At 34.8% G+C, this 15,106-nt stretch overlaps 3 protein-coding genes across 5 annotated transcripts; 1 reads left to right on the top strand and 2 right to left on the bottom strand.

Moving 5' to 3' along the window:
- Positions 1 to 1,355: 1,355 nt before the first annotated feature.
- On the bottom strand, positions 1,356 to 2,975 carry LOC127248022 (fasciclin-like arabinogalactan protein 1). The gene has a single exon (XM_051270153.1). It carries the CDS (start codon positions 2,753 to 2,755, stop codon positions 1,517 to 1,519), a length of 1,239 nt encoding a protein of 412 aa, XP_051126110.1. The 5' UTR covers positions 2,756 to 2,975; the 3' UTR covers positions 1,356 to 1,516.
- Positions 2,976 to 7,327: 4,352 nt separating this feature from the next.
- Positions 7,328 to 9,187, bottom strand: LOC127247784 (uncharacterized). The gene is made up of 6 exons (XM_051269801.1): positions 9,061 to 9,187; positions 8,927 to 8,974; positions 8,705 to 8,762; positions 8,488 to 8,625; positions 7,822 to 7,989; positions 7,328 to 7,733 (listed from the first exon to the last, which is right to left on the bottom strand). Exons 1-6 carry the CDS (start codon positions 9,141 to 9,143, stop codon positions 7,659 to 7,661), a joined length of 570 nt encoding a protein of 189 aa, XP_051125758.1. The 5' UTR covers positions 9,144 to 9,187; the 3' UTR covers positions 7,328 to 7,658.
- Positions 9,188 to 9,332: 145 nt separating this feature from the next.
- Positions 9,333 to 14,810, top strand: LOC127247502 (uncharacterized). 3 transcript variants are annotated; one of them, XM_051269356.1, is made up of 3 exons: positions 9,333 to 9,468; positions 9,580 to 12,327; positions 14,414 to 14,810. In XM_051269356.1, exon 2 carries the CDS (start codon positions 9,774 to 9,776, stop codon positions 12,114 to 12,116), a length of 2,343 nt encoding a protein of 780 aa, XP_051125313.1. In that variant the 5' UTR covers positions 9,333 to 9,468; positions 9,580 to 9,773; the 3' UTR covers positions 12,117 to 12,327; positions 14,414 to 14,810. The 3 variants fall into 3 exon arrangements, with proteins under 3 accessions (XP_051125313.1, XP_051125314.1, XP_051125315.1); XM_051269357.1 differs by having other exon boundaries at positions 9,772 to 12,327; XM_051269358.1 differs by lacking the exon at positions 9,333 to 9,468 and having other exon boundaries at positions 9,832 to 10,271; positions 10,379 to 12,327.
- The last annotated feature ends 296 nt before the right edge of the window (positions 14,811 to 15,106 follow it).

The raw sequence follows: 15,106 nt of genomic DNA on the forward strand, positions 1-15,106 counted from the left end.
TTCTTTTTAAATTTAAATATTACTCCCTCCTTTCCTTTTGTGAAGTTTTATAGTAAATTAAATTATTATATTTTTTATCTCAGCTAAATTGTCTTATTTAATTTATACAATAAATTTTAGGTATTATATAATTAATAAGTAATTAAAAAATATATAAATAAAAATAATTATAATAATTATAAATTAAAATTAAAATTTAAATAATTAAATAATTTAATTAAAATAAAAAGGCACTTTATTATATACTATTATATAAATATATATTAATAAGATATAATATAAAATTAATACTATAATAAACAAAAAGTAAGTACTGCTATTTGATTTAATATTTTTTTAAAAAAAAAATACTAAAAATAATAAAATTAAAATCCAAGCTTGCAGCACGCTTGATATATTTTTACTAAAAACTAATAAAAAAGTTGTGATAATTTTTATTAATTTGAAAAAAAAATTAATTTGAATTTGATATTAAAATAATATTTAATAGATATTTGTTAAATAAAAATATATATGTTTTTAAAAACAATACAGAGACCAAATAATAAAAACTTAGATAAAAACGTAGTAAACAACTAATATACGTATCTGATTTTAATGTAAATAACATTTGAGCACAGCCATACAGACATACGTCAGGATATCTGCTGCATTGGCACTCGCCGTGAATCGAAACTTGAAAACTTCAAAATAATAATAAAAATATTCATTCCGTCTAAATAAATATAGTCTTAATTGAATTAAACACGAAATTTAAAAAATATTAATATTATATTAATAATTATTAAAAAGTATGAATAAAATATTTTTTGCCCTAGTAAATATATCAGTATAAAAAATAGTGACAATTGTGTAATAAAAATAAAAAAGTAAAAGTAATTTTATGGTGATATCGTCATTTATAAAAATAAGATTATTGTTTTAGGACGGACAAAAATAGTAAATAAGACTATTGTATTGGGACGAATAAATAATATTTAATTTGATGTACTCCTTCCGTCTGATAACAAAAAACTATACATTTCATTTTTTAATACCGTAATGTCTACCAAACATTACAAATATCCTTACAACTTACAATATATTACCCTTACAATTTACAATATATTATATAAATGTGATATCTTTATATCACACAATACTAATAATATTAATATACCTTAAACTACTTGCATAAAATAAATATGTGAAAAATGTAATTAATATGATGTTTTAAAAAAATTAAAAGTGCCCAAATTTTCAAAATTATAATTCTAACAGAAGAATATATATTGAAAGAACGAACATGAATATGCAAAGAAAAAAATAAAATAAATCAAAACGGAAACATATTAAGATTCAACAAAATATACAAATGGAATCTGAAGAGCATGGCAAAAATAAATGAAATATGCAAATGGCTTCAATTATTCCCCACACTAAATGAAATAAAATACTAAAATAAAGAGAGAAAAGAAAATGAATAAGAAAATATCAAAGTGGAAGCAAACGCCGTTAATTATACCATAGATTTCACTTACAGATTTAACAAGGCAAACAGCAGGCTCAGAATAACGGCGCCAACGCTTCCGCCTCGGAGACTAACGGCGCCGTTATCATCGGCCGCCTGATCTGCTGCGTCTCCGTCAGGAGCATCCGCCGGAGAATCGGACGGCGTCTCTACCGCCTTGTGCTTCTTCTTCTTCTTCGCCGGCTTCGGAGACTCGGCGTCTGCCTCCGGCGCTAGAGCAGGAGCCGGAGCAGGAGCGGGCGGCAGGGATCCTTTGAACAGCTCCTTCGGCATCAAAACCTTGTTCAATTCGTAGATAGCTACCGGCGGTTCGTCGAGCAAGGTGTTGACAATCTTCGCCGTCACGAGCTTGGTGACGATGGTGACGTCAGTGCCGTCGTTCTGCACGTTGAAGTCGTACTTATCGGCGCCGTCGGTGGCTAGCGTGTTCGTCAGACCGTTGCTCGACTTGAGGCCAGGAACCGATTCATAAATCGGCATCGCGTGGTATTCAAGCAGGCTTTGCTTACCGGAAGCGGTTAGGTTTTTGAATTTCGGCAGGAAGCTCTTCATCGCGTCGTCGCCGGGGCAGAAAATGGTGAGTCCGCTCAGTACGTTGTCGTCGTACGTCTGCTCCGCCGGACTGGCCGCCAGCGTCTCGGCGAAGACCTTACATCCGTGAGCAGACATCGCCGCCGTGATATTCGTCTTGCTAGGACCAGGCGCCGGCGCCTCCGCTTCAGGAGAAGGCAAGAGCGACGAGATCTGAATAACGGAGATGTTGTACGGTATGGCTTGAATCGTCTTAACAAAAGTAGCGGCAAACCTGCCGCCATTGTCCTTCGGAGAGAATCCGACCTTTCCTCCTCTCAGATCCGTGATGTTAACAAATCCGGCGGTGCCTGTGGCGGAACCGGTGGCCTGAAACATGGTCGCCGCCAGAGCACTACCATCAGTAATATCGTGCAGCTTCTTCGCGTCAAAATAGTCCAGCAGAACATGAAGCGAGAGAACCTTCTTCATCGCGCCGATGGTGAGGCTCTTCGCCAACAGATCCGCCATTGCGGCATTGTCCACAGCACAAACAGTGATCGTCTCTCTCCCATTGATCTCCGAAGCCAGCTGCGTCACAGTTAAGTAGTGATTAAAAGTGGAAAAGCTGTCGTCCTTCTCCAAAATGCGAGTGATATTGTGCGCATCCACCGCAGATCCGAGGAAAACCACAAAAACGCTCAAAACCAAAACCGCCGCCGCACGGAGCTCCATCGCCACCAGACCTCCAATTTCTCCAAATTTTGCAGAGTGAGCGAAGCAGACAGCCGAATTGGTAGCTGTAAAAGTTACAGGATTGGTATAGTTTATAGAAAAGGGACTGGAAATTAGGGTAAACTACAGCCAATGCCACTGGGAGAGAGAGAGAGAATCTTCTGGTAGCCGCACCACTGCACCACACCACAATCACAGATATGGCTGATGACTGCTGTCTACTGATAGATAGGGTTTATATATAAATAATTAATTTAATTTAATTTGGGTTAGGGTTGGTCGGAAATTTGAGGAAGAAAATAGAAACCGACACTCACATTCACACCTTCGCTTCGCAACATAATAAAAATACAATAAATGAGACACTAGGCTGTGTTTGTTTGGGATTTGTATTTGAATAATAACAAATTTACATTGAAATAATTTTATAAATATATACTCCTTCCGTCATTTACGTTTTGGATTTAAATTTTTTAATATTAGTATTATATTAGATTGCAGTAAAAATGATAAAAATATCCCTATTAGTATAGTGTAATATAAAAGTAATGCATTTTTGTAATATATTGTAAATTGAAATGGTATTTATTATGTTAAGTATGTAGTACAATTACTAAATTAAAAAATTGTAATCTTGTTTTGGGATTGACGAAAATAAAAAATGGTAACCTTTCACTGAGACGAAGGAAATATAATTATTTGATATAATATTTTGAATACAAAATTATTAATTAATAATTTTTAAATATTATTTAATTTAAAAGATATGTGTGTTCTTCCAATAAAGTTTTTTTTTTCTACATGATTTTTTTTCGATATATATAAGTATATATTTTTTTATCATTTCATCAAAAATTAATATTAAATAAACAAACTTAATAAATTTCGAAAAATAAAAAATATTATGTATTTTTTAAATAATATCTTAATTCTTCATATATTTCAACCAAAACCTTTAAGGTTTTATTCATTTATGGTTTGAAATAGGATTTATATTTAAAATGTTATTTAAATAATATTTTGTAAATAAATAATAATATATTTTTATTACTAATGTATCATTCAAATTGTAAAAGAACAAACCGTAAAATTATAAAAATAAAACAAGAACACTTATCTCCGCGCTTTTTTAAAAGATTAATTTAAAATGAAAATTAGGGAAAAAATTAATTTTGGTCCCAGTATAATTAAAATTAATCAATTTTGATTTCAATATAAAAAATTCATCAATTGACAAATTTTTTTCTAAATAGTAGAATTTTAGACAAAATATTCCAAAAGAACATCGATAAATACTTATATTTGAACTAAAATTGATATATTTTAATTATATTATGATTATTATTATTAATTTTTTTCCATTTTAACTATATCAACTATTTTAAATTAAAAATAAAAATTAAAATATAACAAAAAATTAAAATTTTAGACCGAAACAGAAAGATACACGGCCGTGTAACAACATGATCATGTATAATTATACACTGAAATATACATGGTCATGTAACAACATGGTTGTGTATAATTGTACATGGCCGTGTAACAACATGACCATATATAATTATACACTGAAATATACATGACCCTGTAACAACATGGTCGTGTAACATGACCATGTATAATTATACACTGAAATATACATGACCATGTAACAACATGGCCGCGTACTTTCCAGGTCAACTGCCACGTCACCTCCGTCATGTCCATGTCAGCAATTTTCGTTAATTTTTCAACGGTAGGACCAAAATTGATAAAAATTGTTTATAATATGATCAAAATTGATTGAAATTGTTTATATTGGGACCAAAATTAATAAATTTTGGTTGTATTGGAACCAAAATTGATTAATATTTTATATTGGGACCAAAATTGATTAATTTTGATTATATTGGGACTAAAAATTGATTTTTTCCCTGAAAATAAATACTACTATAAAGTGAATTAATTCTCCAATGCTTTCCTTTTAGGGTGGGTTTTTTATGGAAAATCCCCCAAATATATTATTCATCTAATTTTTTTTTAAAAAAACATAAAATCAAATATATATTTTTTATTTTTGTATATTATACTAAAAATTAATTTTACATTCAAAATATTACATCAACACCTATTTATATCACATCATATAACTATTCAAATTCAAAATTTTTATTATTCAAATCCCAACTCAAAATCCAATCCCCGAACAAACACAACCTTAGTACAAATGTTGTGTTTGTTTGGGGGATTGAATTAGATTTCCATTATTCATCCAATTTTTGCCCCAAAAATATCAAATCAAGCAACTATTTTTCATTTTTCTATATTATACTAAAAATCAATTTTACATTCAAAACATCACATCAACACCTATTTATATCACATTATACAACTATTCAAATTCAAAATTATTACTATTCAAATCCAAACTCTCAAACAAACACACCCTTAGCAGAAAAAAAATGTTATACCACTAAATTCTCAATTAATGTAGTCTCTCTTTTTTTTTTCCTACTATTGTATTAAATATCTATATATATATTTTTTATAAAAGAGTCTTATATAAGTAACCACTGTTTCACTTCTTAAAATTAAAATCAATATGTATGTTTTTTTTATGGGATTTAATTTTTTTTGTTGTTTGAATTTAGTATTAAAATAAATATAGTAGGTTTTAATTATCTATGCTTTGAATTAATGAGCTGGGGACAGCTCACGTGCGCATAATAATAGTAATAAAAACAACACCATTAACAACAACAATAATAATAATAATAATAATTAAACATACACAGCTGCTACACATTAGTAGATGATTAGCATTGGTTCTTTTTTGGTTATATGTGTTTGTTTGTATTGTACCGTCGAAATATGGTGTAAAATTTCGAATTTAAATATACTGGTATGATATTTTTAAATTAAAATATATGCTTTTTAATTGAAGCTTTTAATATCAATTTCAAGTGCTTGGCTTTATTTATTTTTAAAAATCATCTCAATTTTTTTATATAATAAATATTCTCTTCTTCTACCAATAGTGTTCATCATTTTTGTTTGTCTCATATTTATGTCACTTTAATTTTTTCTTTTAAAAAATGATTAAACACATTTTAATCTAATTTTAATTAGATTAACTAATTATCTTAATTTATAATTATTTATATTATAAAATAATTACTTACTAATTATATTTATCATAATTTTTTGCATGTACACAAGGAGTATCTCGTACTATCAAATACTACTAGTTTTTTAAATTTTTAAATTTTTTCTAAAATTTCAATACTTTTAATAATTTAAAAACCTATAATCTAATCAAAACCTAATTCTAATGTATAATAATTTAAATTATAAATAAATCCAAATATAATACTCTCTTCGTAACGTGTCCGTCTTATCTGTCCCATATTTTATGTCATTTTTTCTTTTTTAAAAGTAATTACAATCTTTAACGTCCTTCAAAATTTTTTAATTTAGGATGTGGGACGAAACGGGAGTAATAAAATAATTGAGTGGTTGGCCCGGCGGTCACGGTAAAAGTATGGAATACGTTAGTGGGGCCCACCGAAAATATATAGTCGGTATGCCAGCTGGAATGTGCCAATTGGTGGGACCTCCATGACTCCCACCGACACATAAATATGCTTGTCTTTTCTTCTGTCCGGTTATGGCGTTCATGCGAATTTATCAATTATCACTGCATTGTTCTCAATAGTAAAAGAACACTATAAATAATATCCGATAAAAAAAAAAGAATAAATTCTATAAATAAGTAGTAGTATGTGTACTCCATTGTCCCGAGATATTATCTATAATTTAGGTAAAATATAATTATTAATTAATTAATAGAAATTATAATTACTAAATAATTAATAAAAATAATTATTAAAATTAAAATAATTAAATAATTTAAATAAAATTATAAATTATAAAATTTTAAAAAATCCAATTAAAGTTTATAATAATTTTTCTAAAAATAGTAAATTATATGAGACGAAAATAAAAAATAAAAACAAATTATTAGGACTTAAGGAGTAACATAGGGTTTATTTTATTTTATTTTATTTTATTTTATATGATGTGGGAATCCGGCCGCTATCGAAAGTGTGCACTGGGTAAGCCTCCGGCAGAATCTAATACCCTGCAAACCAAAAGACACTAGGCAAAATGACCTCACGGTCACAAGTACTACTCCTACACCACCAAGCCACGACAAACAAAATCCTATGTTGGTTTGTTGGTTCATCTTGTTGTTGCTAAGGTGGTAAAAAAAAAAAAAAAAAAAAATCGAACACATTTACCTCGAACTAAATAGTTTAAACCCCCATACACAATACAAAAATTAGTATATTTTGAAATGCAAAGTATGTTCGGAGTGTGTTTTTTTAAAAAAATTTGTCACATTTTCACTATTCTATCAAATTTGTTCTCATAAAAATATTAAATCAAACATGTGTTTAACAAACACACTGTTTTCTAATCAATGTTCACCGAAGAACATTGATTCACCAAACCACAAGATGCGAGTAGAAAAGCTATACTTTAGTTCATGCCGGCATAAAGAGGCATAGAAAGAATAACACCAATACTCACTACAGTTAAATGACAAACTTGATTTCCACATAGTAGTAGCATGTTTGATATCGACATCGTATATCCAAGAAAAGAATCGAGACAACAATCACTTTCCTACGGTTTTGGTCTTTTACAGCAACTGAATCCGACTAAAGAAACTACAAAGGAATGCAAACAAGCAAAGCTACTACAAATTCCTAAGAAAAGAGACTGTTGCACGTAAAAATTCATTTTTGTACTATTCGTTCTATATTCTACGGTAAAATAATTTTTAAGAACATAACATTTGAAAAAAAAAGAAAAAACTTCTAAAACACAACAAGCACACATTGTTGATAGATACCAGACTCTAGGCGGTGATGCTGTCTATCTTGTCATTGGCAAGGACCTCCTCTATAAGTCGATTAAGAGAAATTTCTTGAGCCTGTATATCCCAAAGTGAGGCATAAAGACCTTAGAAAGCGCAGGTGAATATACAAAAATTCGAAAACATGTTCAGCATGGGAACTCACCTTTACACCTATGGCAATTGTTGTTTTGAGCTTTATCAACTCACCTAATCTTAAGGAGCCTTCTTTCCTATCTTTCACCGAGATTATTGGGACATTCCGGGATGCAGCTAATGTGGGGAGATGTTTTGTTAGCCATCGAGGATTGCAATCAGATGCCATCAATATTGCCTGTGACTCAAATAGAAACATAGAGATTCAGATGGAAGGAGAAAATATCAACCAGATCATTTATGTTTCTCTAATATTTTCAATAACTCGAATTCGTGCAAGCTTAAATGTAGGTGTCTCGGTTTTTGGTAAATAACTACAACAATTAGGCTCCGGCAACATTGCACCAGTCTTTGAGAACGATTAGTGATGTAACATCAGAACTTTTAACAAGCCGACGTGATTCCACCGAACAATACAGAGGAACATGAGTAGTTTTGACAGCACAAAATTCATAGTTTAGTGTTATCTCAAAGATTGTGATCTCTTGTTTTTCACACCAAGCCAAAGAACCAGACAACTAATTACTCCTGTTATTTTTAACTATGAAAGCCAAAATACTTGTCCAAACTGAAGTATTTTGAAACCATGATGAATTTAAATAGGCACAAGGAAAATTTGCTAACAAGAAGAAACCAGACGTACAAAAGAGCTAACATATGGAAGCAAGCAAGCAACCTGAAGGTAGGCACAAGTGGGTTTACTATCATTACAATTCGTCTGAAGTTGTTCTTCGGAAGAGATTCTACTCTCGTAATTGGGCGGCATCCGCTCCAGCACACGCGTGACTTCATTCACTCCGACTGCAAAATGTTTCTGATAAATTCCAAAGATGCGTTTTACTATAATGTCATCGTAAAAACACACGAGTAAATCACGAAGCGTAAACAAAAACCTTTATCCAAATCTTGTACGGCAAGTTTTCGTTCAACGCTCTCGCTGCTTCAATCTCCCTGATCACACAAAAGACCACTAATTTCAAAGCCAATTTTAGACATTGCACTTTTTTTTGGCACTTAAAAGCACCGCAATTGCCGTGTGGGGTTGGGGTTTTATTCTGATTTTTTACTCTTCAGTCAATTAATTTTCGTCTGCAAAATAAACGCATCCTACGTACCTGCGGAACGATTCGAGGAAACGAGTGAGACTCTCTCCTTCAAAGCTACTGCAGAGGCATGGCATGAGTTACCGCATTAGAACCAGATACACGAAAAAAATCGATCAAACCGAAAAAAAAGGAAGGTATTTTACGCGTGAGGCAGAAACGACCGATCGTCAATAGGTTCCGGCACAACGCCGGCGGCCGCACCACCGGTTTTCCTTATGCTCCGCATGTTATAGCGCCTGCCGCCTGAGATCCTGAAACGCTTGCTAGGCATGATAATAAACATATGTTTATACAATGGGCTATTGAGCCCAATAGTTAGGCCCAAATTGATATTTTGGCCCCAACTAATGAGACGGCTGTGAATGAGTATTATTTATTCTATTTTTTTAAATATACAAAATTATTTATTGAATATCTTAAATTTACTTCAACTAAATTTGGGAAACGAAGGCGCAGCCGCGAAGTTGTACCGCACCGTACAACCCACGCGCACCATCTCTGCACGACGCCCCGGCCGAATTCCACGAAGAGAAGAGGGAAGAGGGTATCAAGTAAGCAATCGTCCATACCAAACCCATGTTATTGGGGTTTATTTCATAGTTTTTAGTTTTGATTTTCGTATATGGCTGTAATGACGAATACTAGAATTTTTTTCCGATTAGGGTTTCTCACCATTTCCAATTAAAGTGGGAAAGAGGACCAGCTTCTGGGACGATTCTTGGAAATTCTATCGTTTTCTTGTTTCTTTACCCAGTTACCTGTGGAATGCTCTCAATTATCGTTTTAACTATCGGGATTTAGATGGTCTCTAGATTGCTGATCCTAACCCTAAGTATATGTTTGTTTGTGTCAAGTTATGGAGAAAAATGAAGCGGGGGGTGGGGGCTACGGAGGAGATCCTGGAGATCAGTTCCACAGGAACGAAGCGATTTCCGCTGTTGCTGACGAGGGCTTTCTTGGAGAGGAGGACGATGACTATGAGGATCTCTATAATGATGTCAATGTTGGTGAGAACTTTCTGCAGACGCTTAGGAGGAACGAGGATAACGTAGGGCAGAGGAATGACGATAAAGGGGGGCGGGCGAACGAGGGTGTGCGGGAGAACACAACTAATCTTGCTCCGCCGCAGCAGCTGCCACAACAACAGTTGCAAGTGGATAGCGGTGTACCTCTGCATAATCAAGGTTATTCATCTGCGGTTCCAGGTGGAGCTGATGCACATGAGCATGTTGTGTTTGGAGGAAATAGCAATGCAGGTGATATTGGCGTTGGGAGAGGAGTTGGGCCGCCAAGTGGTGGTGGGGCAGGTGGCCATGGGGGTGGATTTAGGGTTGATCTGCAACCATCAAATAAGGTAGTTGAGCTCGAGCGACCTCTGAGCAACCCTCTCCCTAATAATCAACCAATGGTTCCTCACCATCAGCAACCTACTGCTAATATAGGGAATTTTGACAATGTTAGGAATTTCGGAAATGTTAATGGGACCGGTGGAAATGTTTATGGAGGTGATGCTGGAGGTAGAGGGGCTGGCAGAGTGAGTGATGGTCCTGTGGGAATTGGTGTTGGTGTTGGTGGAGTTGGAGTTGGAGTTGGTGGTGGCGGTGGAGGAGGAGGGGGGACAGTTCTTTTTGTCGGTGACCTTCATTGGTGGACAACTGATGCAGAGTTGGAATCCGAGCTATGCAAGTATGGGTTAGTAAAAGAGGTAAAATTCTTTGATGAGAGAGCTAGTGGTAAATCAAAGGGTTATTGTCAGGTTGAGTTTTTTGATCCTGCAGCTGCCACTGCATGCAAGGAAGGAATGAATGGACATATTTTTAATGGTCGAGCCTGTGTAGTGGCATATGCATCACCTCAGACTGTTAAAAGAATGGGTGAGGCGCAGGTTAATAGAAACCAGCAGCAGACTGGTGCTGCAGCTGTTAATCAACCACGAAGAGGGCCTGTGGATGTGCCAGGTAAACCTGGAGGTGTTGGTGGCAACCTAGCGACTGGTGGAAATTATCAAGGAGGTGGTGATAACTATAACAATATCAACAACAATAACAACAACAACAACAATAATAGAGGTTTTGGGAGAGGAAATTGGGGTAGAGGCAACTCTCAAGGGGGGATGGGAAATAGAGGACCAATGGCTCTCATGAGGAACAGAGCTGGTGGAATGGGTGTGCGTGGAATGTCTGGCAGTAATGGATTTGGGCAGGGTATTGGTGCCGCCCCTCCCATGATGCATCCTCAGGCGATGATGGGTCAAGGTTTTGATCCTGCCTTTGGAGGTCCAATGGCTAGAATAGGCGGTTATGGTGGATTTCCTCCTGGTGCCCCTGGAGCACCCTTCTCAGGAATGCTATCCTCTTTTGGGCATGTAGGAAATGTTGGTTTGCCCGGTGTTGCTCCACATGTTAATCCAGCATTTTTTGGGAGGGGAATGCACATGAATAGCATGGCAATGATGCCCTCATCTGGAGTTGAGGGGCCTAATATGGGGGGAATGTGGTCGGATCCGAATACGGGAGGATGGGCAGGCGATGAACATGGAGGGAAAGCAGGAGAGTCTAGCTATGGAGAAGAAGCTGCATCTGACCACCAACATGCAGAAGGAAGTCAAGATAGAGGGCCGTGGCCAAATTCCATAAAGGAAAAAGACAGGGGATCAGAGAGGGACTGGTCTGGATCTTCTGAGAAAAGGCACCGAGATGATAGAGGAGCTGCTTATGAAAGAGATGTTCCCAGAGAAAAGGATATGGTGCGTGATCCGGATTGGCCTGAAAGGAAACATCGTGATGACAAAGATGTTAGCAGGGATAGGGATAGGGAAAGGGAAAAGGAGAGGGAAAGAGAAAGAGAAAGAGAAAGAGAAAGAGAAAGGGATAGGGAAAGGGAAAAGGAAAGAGAAAGGGAAAAAGAGAGGGAAAGGGAAAGAGAACGTGAACGTGATAGGGATCGTGAACGGGAACGTGACAGGGATCGTGAACGTTCGTTAGACCGTGGTCGTGATCGGGAACGTAATAGGGATGAGAGAGATAGATATGCTGATCCTCATAGGCACAAGAATCGTGAGGCAGAACGTGATGATGAAATTGACAAGGGAAGATCTTCGAGGGCTCGGCCGAAGTCACGGGCATCTCATGAGGAGGAGCACAGATCAAGATCAAGGGATGCTGATTATAGTAAAAGGCGACGCCTAACTTCGGATTAACTCATGCACTCCTTGAATATTATGTGGTTAGTTCAGAGAGAATGACTAGACACTAAATAATCGGTGTTAACCATGACCACTCACTGTCTATTGCTAGCTGTACTGTTCGATGTCTGATATAAAAAAGCTGCTGGACCCTTCTTATGAGATCCATGGCTTCAGTTATCTTATGACACAATTGAGGACGCATGCTCTTTGGTGCACGATTCAAGTAAGCGCTTCACTTAATCAGTAATGTAATGTTCCTGTATAGCTTTATATTTTCTTAACATTAATCTTATTATAGGAGTTCAATTTTCGTGAGGTGGGAAATATGGACTAAAGGCTTTTACATCTTATTGTTGTAAAATCTAGAATTTGTACAGCACCATGGCATTATATTTCCTTGTTTACATCTCTTTTTATACACATTATTTCTCTATTATCATTTGAACATTCTAGTTTATTCAATTCATTGCTAATTTGGTGTACGGAACCTGCAATTTGAGTTAGTGGGGTTATATTCCTATGATATGCATTTGCTAATGCCTATATTTATGCCTTTGCAATGATTGAGAAGGTGCGTTTGTTCCACTTCTGGTGAGTCTTGAAGTTGACTGTCCTTGAGATATTAGAATAGTTCAGAATTGGTCTCGTAAGTCAGGTGAAATTCGATTTAGTTAAAGGCAACAGCTACGTAGAAATTTTGGTCTGTTCTACATGGATTTACATTTTACTTTTAAGCAATATGCTTTGTGTTTTACTTTTTTGTGTGTGATTCAGGCTTATCAGCCTAAAGAATATCACACTAACCTGAAATTAGGGACTGTTTGGAATGATTGAGTGTAAAATAACTACATTATTTTGTGGAATTGTCGAGATTATATTCTTTTGACTTATAAGTTGGCAGGAAAATAAAGATGGCCTTTTGACCTCATCCATTATAGAATTAAGTGGCAAATATGAGTCTTATCTGTTTATTTGGTTGTGCTTTTGATGTATTGGTGGTAGTTGGTGATGATATTATGAATCTTACTTTTATTGTTGTTGCACAAAAATCCACTAGTGTGCTACACCAAAGTTGTTCTGTAAGGGGAGAGCGTGTTCAGTTTTGGGTGGGAGAATAATTATTATGGAGCAAATGATGTTTTCAAGGATATATAACATACTCAGTTGTTATATTTATACAAGTTAAGCTACTTGAACACTTGGCTCCTTATGGCTTGAGCTTGACCTGTTAATCATAATGAGTTGGACCAAGGACCGAGTTCAAGAAAAACACTTAATTGTTAGGCTTTATAAGATGATAGATTTGTAATTTTTTTTATCATATTTTTGTATATATAATAGGTAAAGGTAGAGCTTTGTTTTGAACTAATATGTTTTTAATCACTCTAGCTTGGCTCAATCAGGTTCAGAAATGAGATTCTTGATCAACTCTACTCGAATAACAACTTTATGTAATACCATAATTTGGTGAATTAGCAGCAAAAACTACTTACTTTGATTAAGGAGCCTATGTGTTGAAGCATGAAATCAATGACTTAAAACATTAGAATTTCATATAGTAGAAAACAGTTCTTTTTCTATTCTCTTCCAACATCATTCTTCACCTGAAATCCTTATGAGACATGACAAATGTGTCATATGAGGGAATTATATTTTAGAATAGATCTTTGAAACAATCAAAGCAATCAAGGTTGAATCCTATTAAGGAGCCTCTATGTTGAAGCATGAAATCAATGCCTCAAAACTTTAGAATTACATATAGTAGAAAACAGTTCTTTTTTATTCTCTTCCAACATCATTCTTCACCTGAAATCCTTATGAGAACATGACAAATGTGTCATATGAGGGAATTATATTTTAGAATAGATCTTTGAAACAATCAAAACAGTCAAGGTTGAATCCTAGTACCTTGCTGAAGAAATTAAACTGAAATTCAAAGACCTTCATTTATCATGTAGTGTTTACTTGTTGTATGCTTTGATTTTCTTCTTGTGTTGTTTTATGGATGAGAATTACTCTGAAATCTGTTGCAACATCCAACCCTTCGGATATATTAAGGGCTTCATTGTGTGTTTGTCAAACTTATTACTTGTATGCAATATATGGTCCTCGCTCTTTGCCCCCACACCCTGAACAATATATTAACATATTATAGCCCTTTCTCTGTGATATTGGAGTGCTATCATTATGTATTGATTTATTGTTGATTGTTGTTATTTTTGAGGAACTTGTTGTATTTTGACTAACAATATGGACTGGGACTTCTCTGTTCATGTTGCGAAGGAATCTGACAACTCTTTTAATGATAGCCTGTAGGATGTGAAGCTGCTCTACTGAAGTCTGGATTCTTGGGAAATGGACTGTTCACATAGCTTCTAGATGAGAGAAATGAGACGGCATGGTGACACTGCGTAGCGTGTGGTAGGGGGGCCTTTTATTTCAGTTACTGGATAATTCGTTTGTGTTTTTAAGTTCTATATGACTTTCACTACGCTTTATTGTGGATGATGGGTTAAAATGCTTACGCCTGAGATCTTGGTGGATGTTTGAGAATATATTGCTGTGTGAATGTGATGTATTGGATTAAAGACACAGGATGCTGCCATTGCTGCCCGCCTTTTCAGGGTCTTTTTGTTGTTGTAATTCCTTTGGGTATGTCATGTTTTAAATCCCACACTTTTAATTATATGCAATGATCATGTAGAATTCACCGTGTAGCCCTTAGAACAGGTGTAAATCCTTGATTTTGTTGTTGTTTTTGTTTTTTATTTTTGGGTGTAAATCCAGGGTTTGTAGATAGAAAGTGCGAAGGTTTGTACATTGCTGTATAAATCATCCTATAGTGCAACAACAGTTTTGTTACTTGCATCTATTCAATCTCTATATTGTAAATATCTAAATTCCAACTTATATTTGTTCCAGCTATTTGAAATCTGATACAGATTGAAATATGTCCAACACAAAAGTGAACTGGGAGTAGATACAACACAACTATTTCTTCA

Source organism: Andrographis paniculata, unplaced genomic scaffold (genome assembly GCF_009805555.1).
Source record: "Andrographis paniculata isolate CXL003 unplaced genomic scaffold, ASM980555v1 Contig32END, whole genome shotgun sequence".
Lineage (NCBI taxonomy): Eukaryota > Viridiplantae > Streptophyta > Magnoliopsida > Lamiales > Acanthaceae > Andrographis > Andrographis paniculata.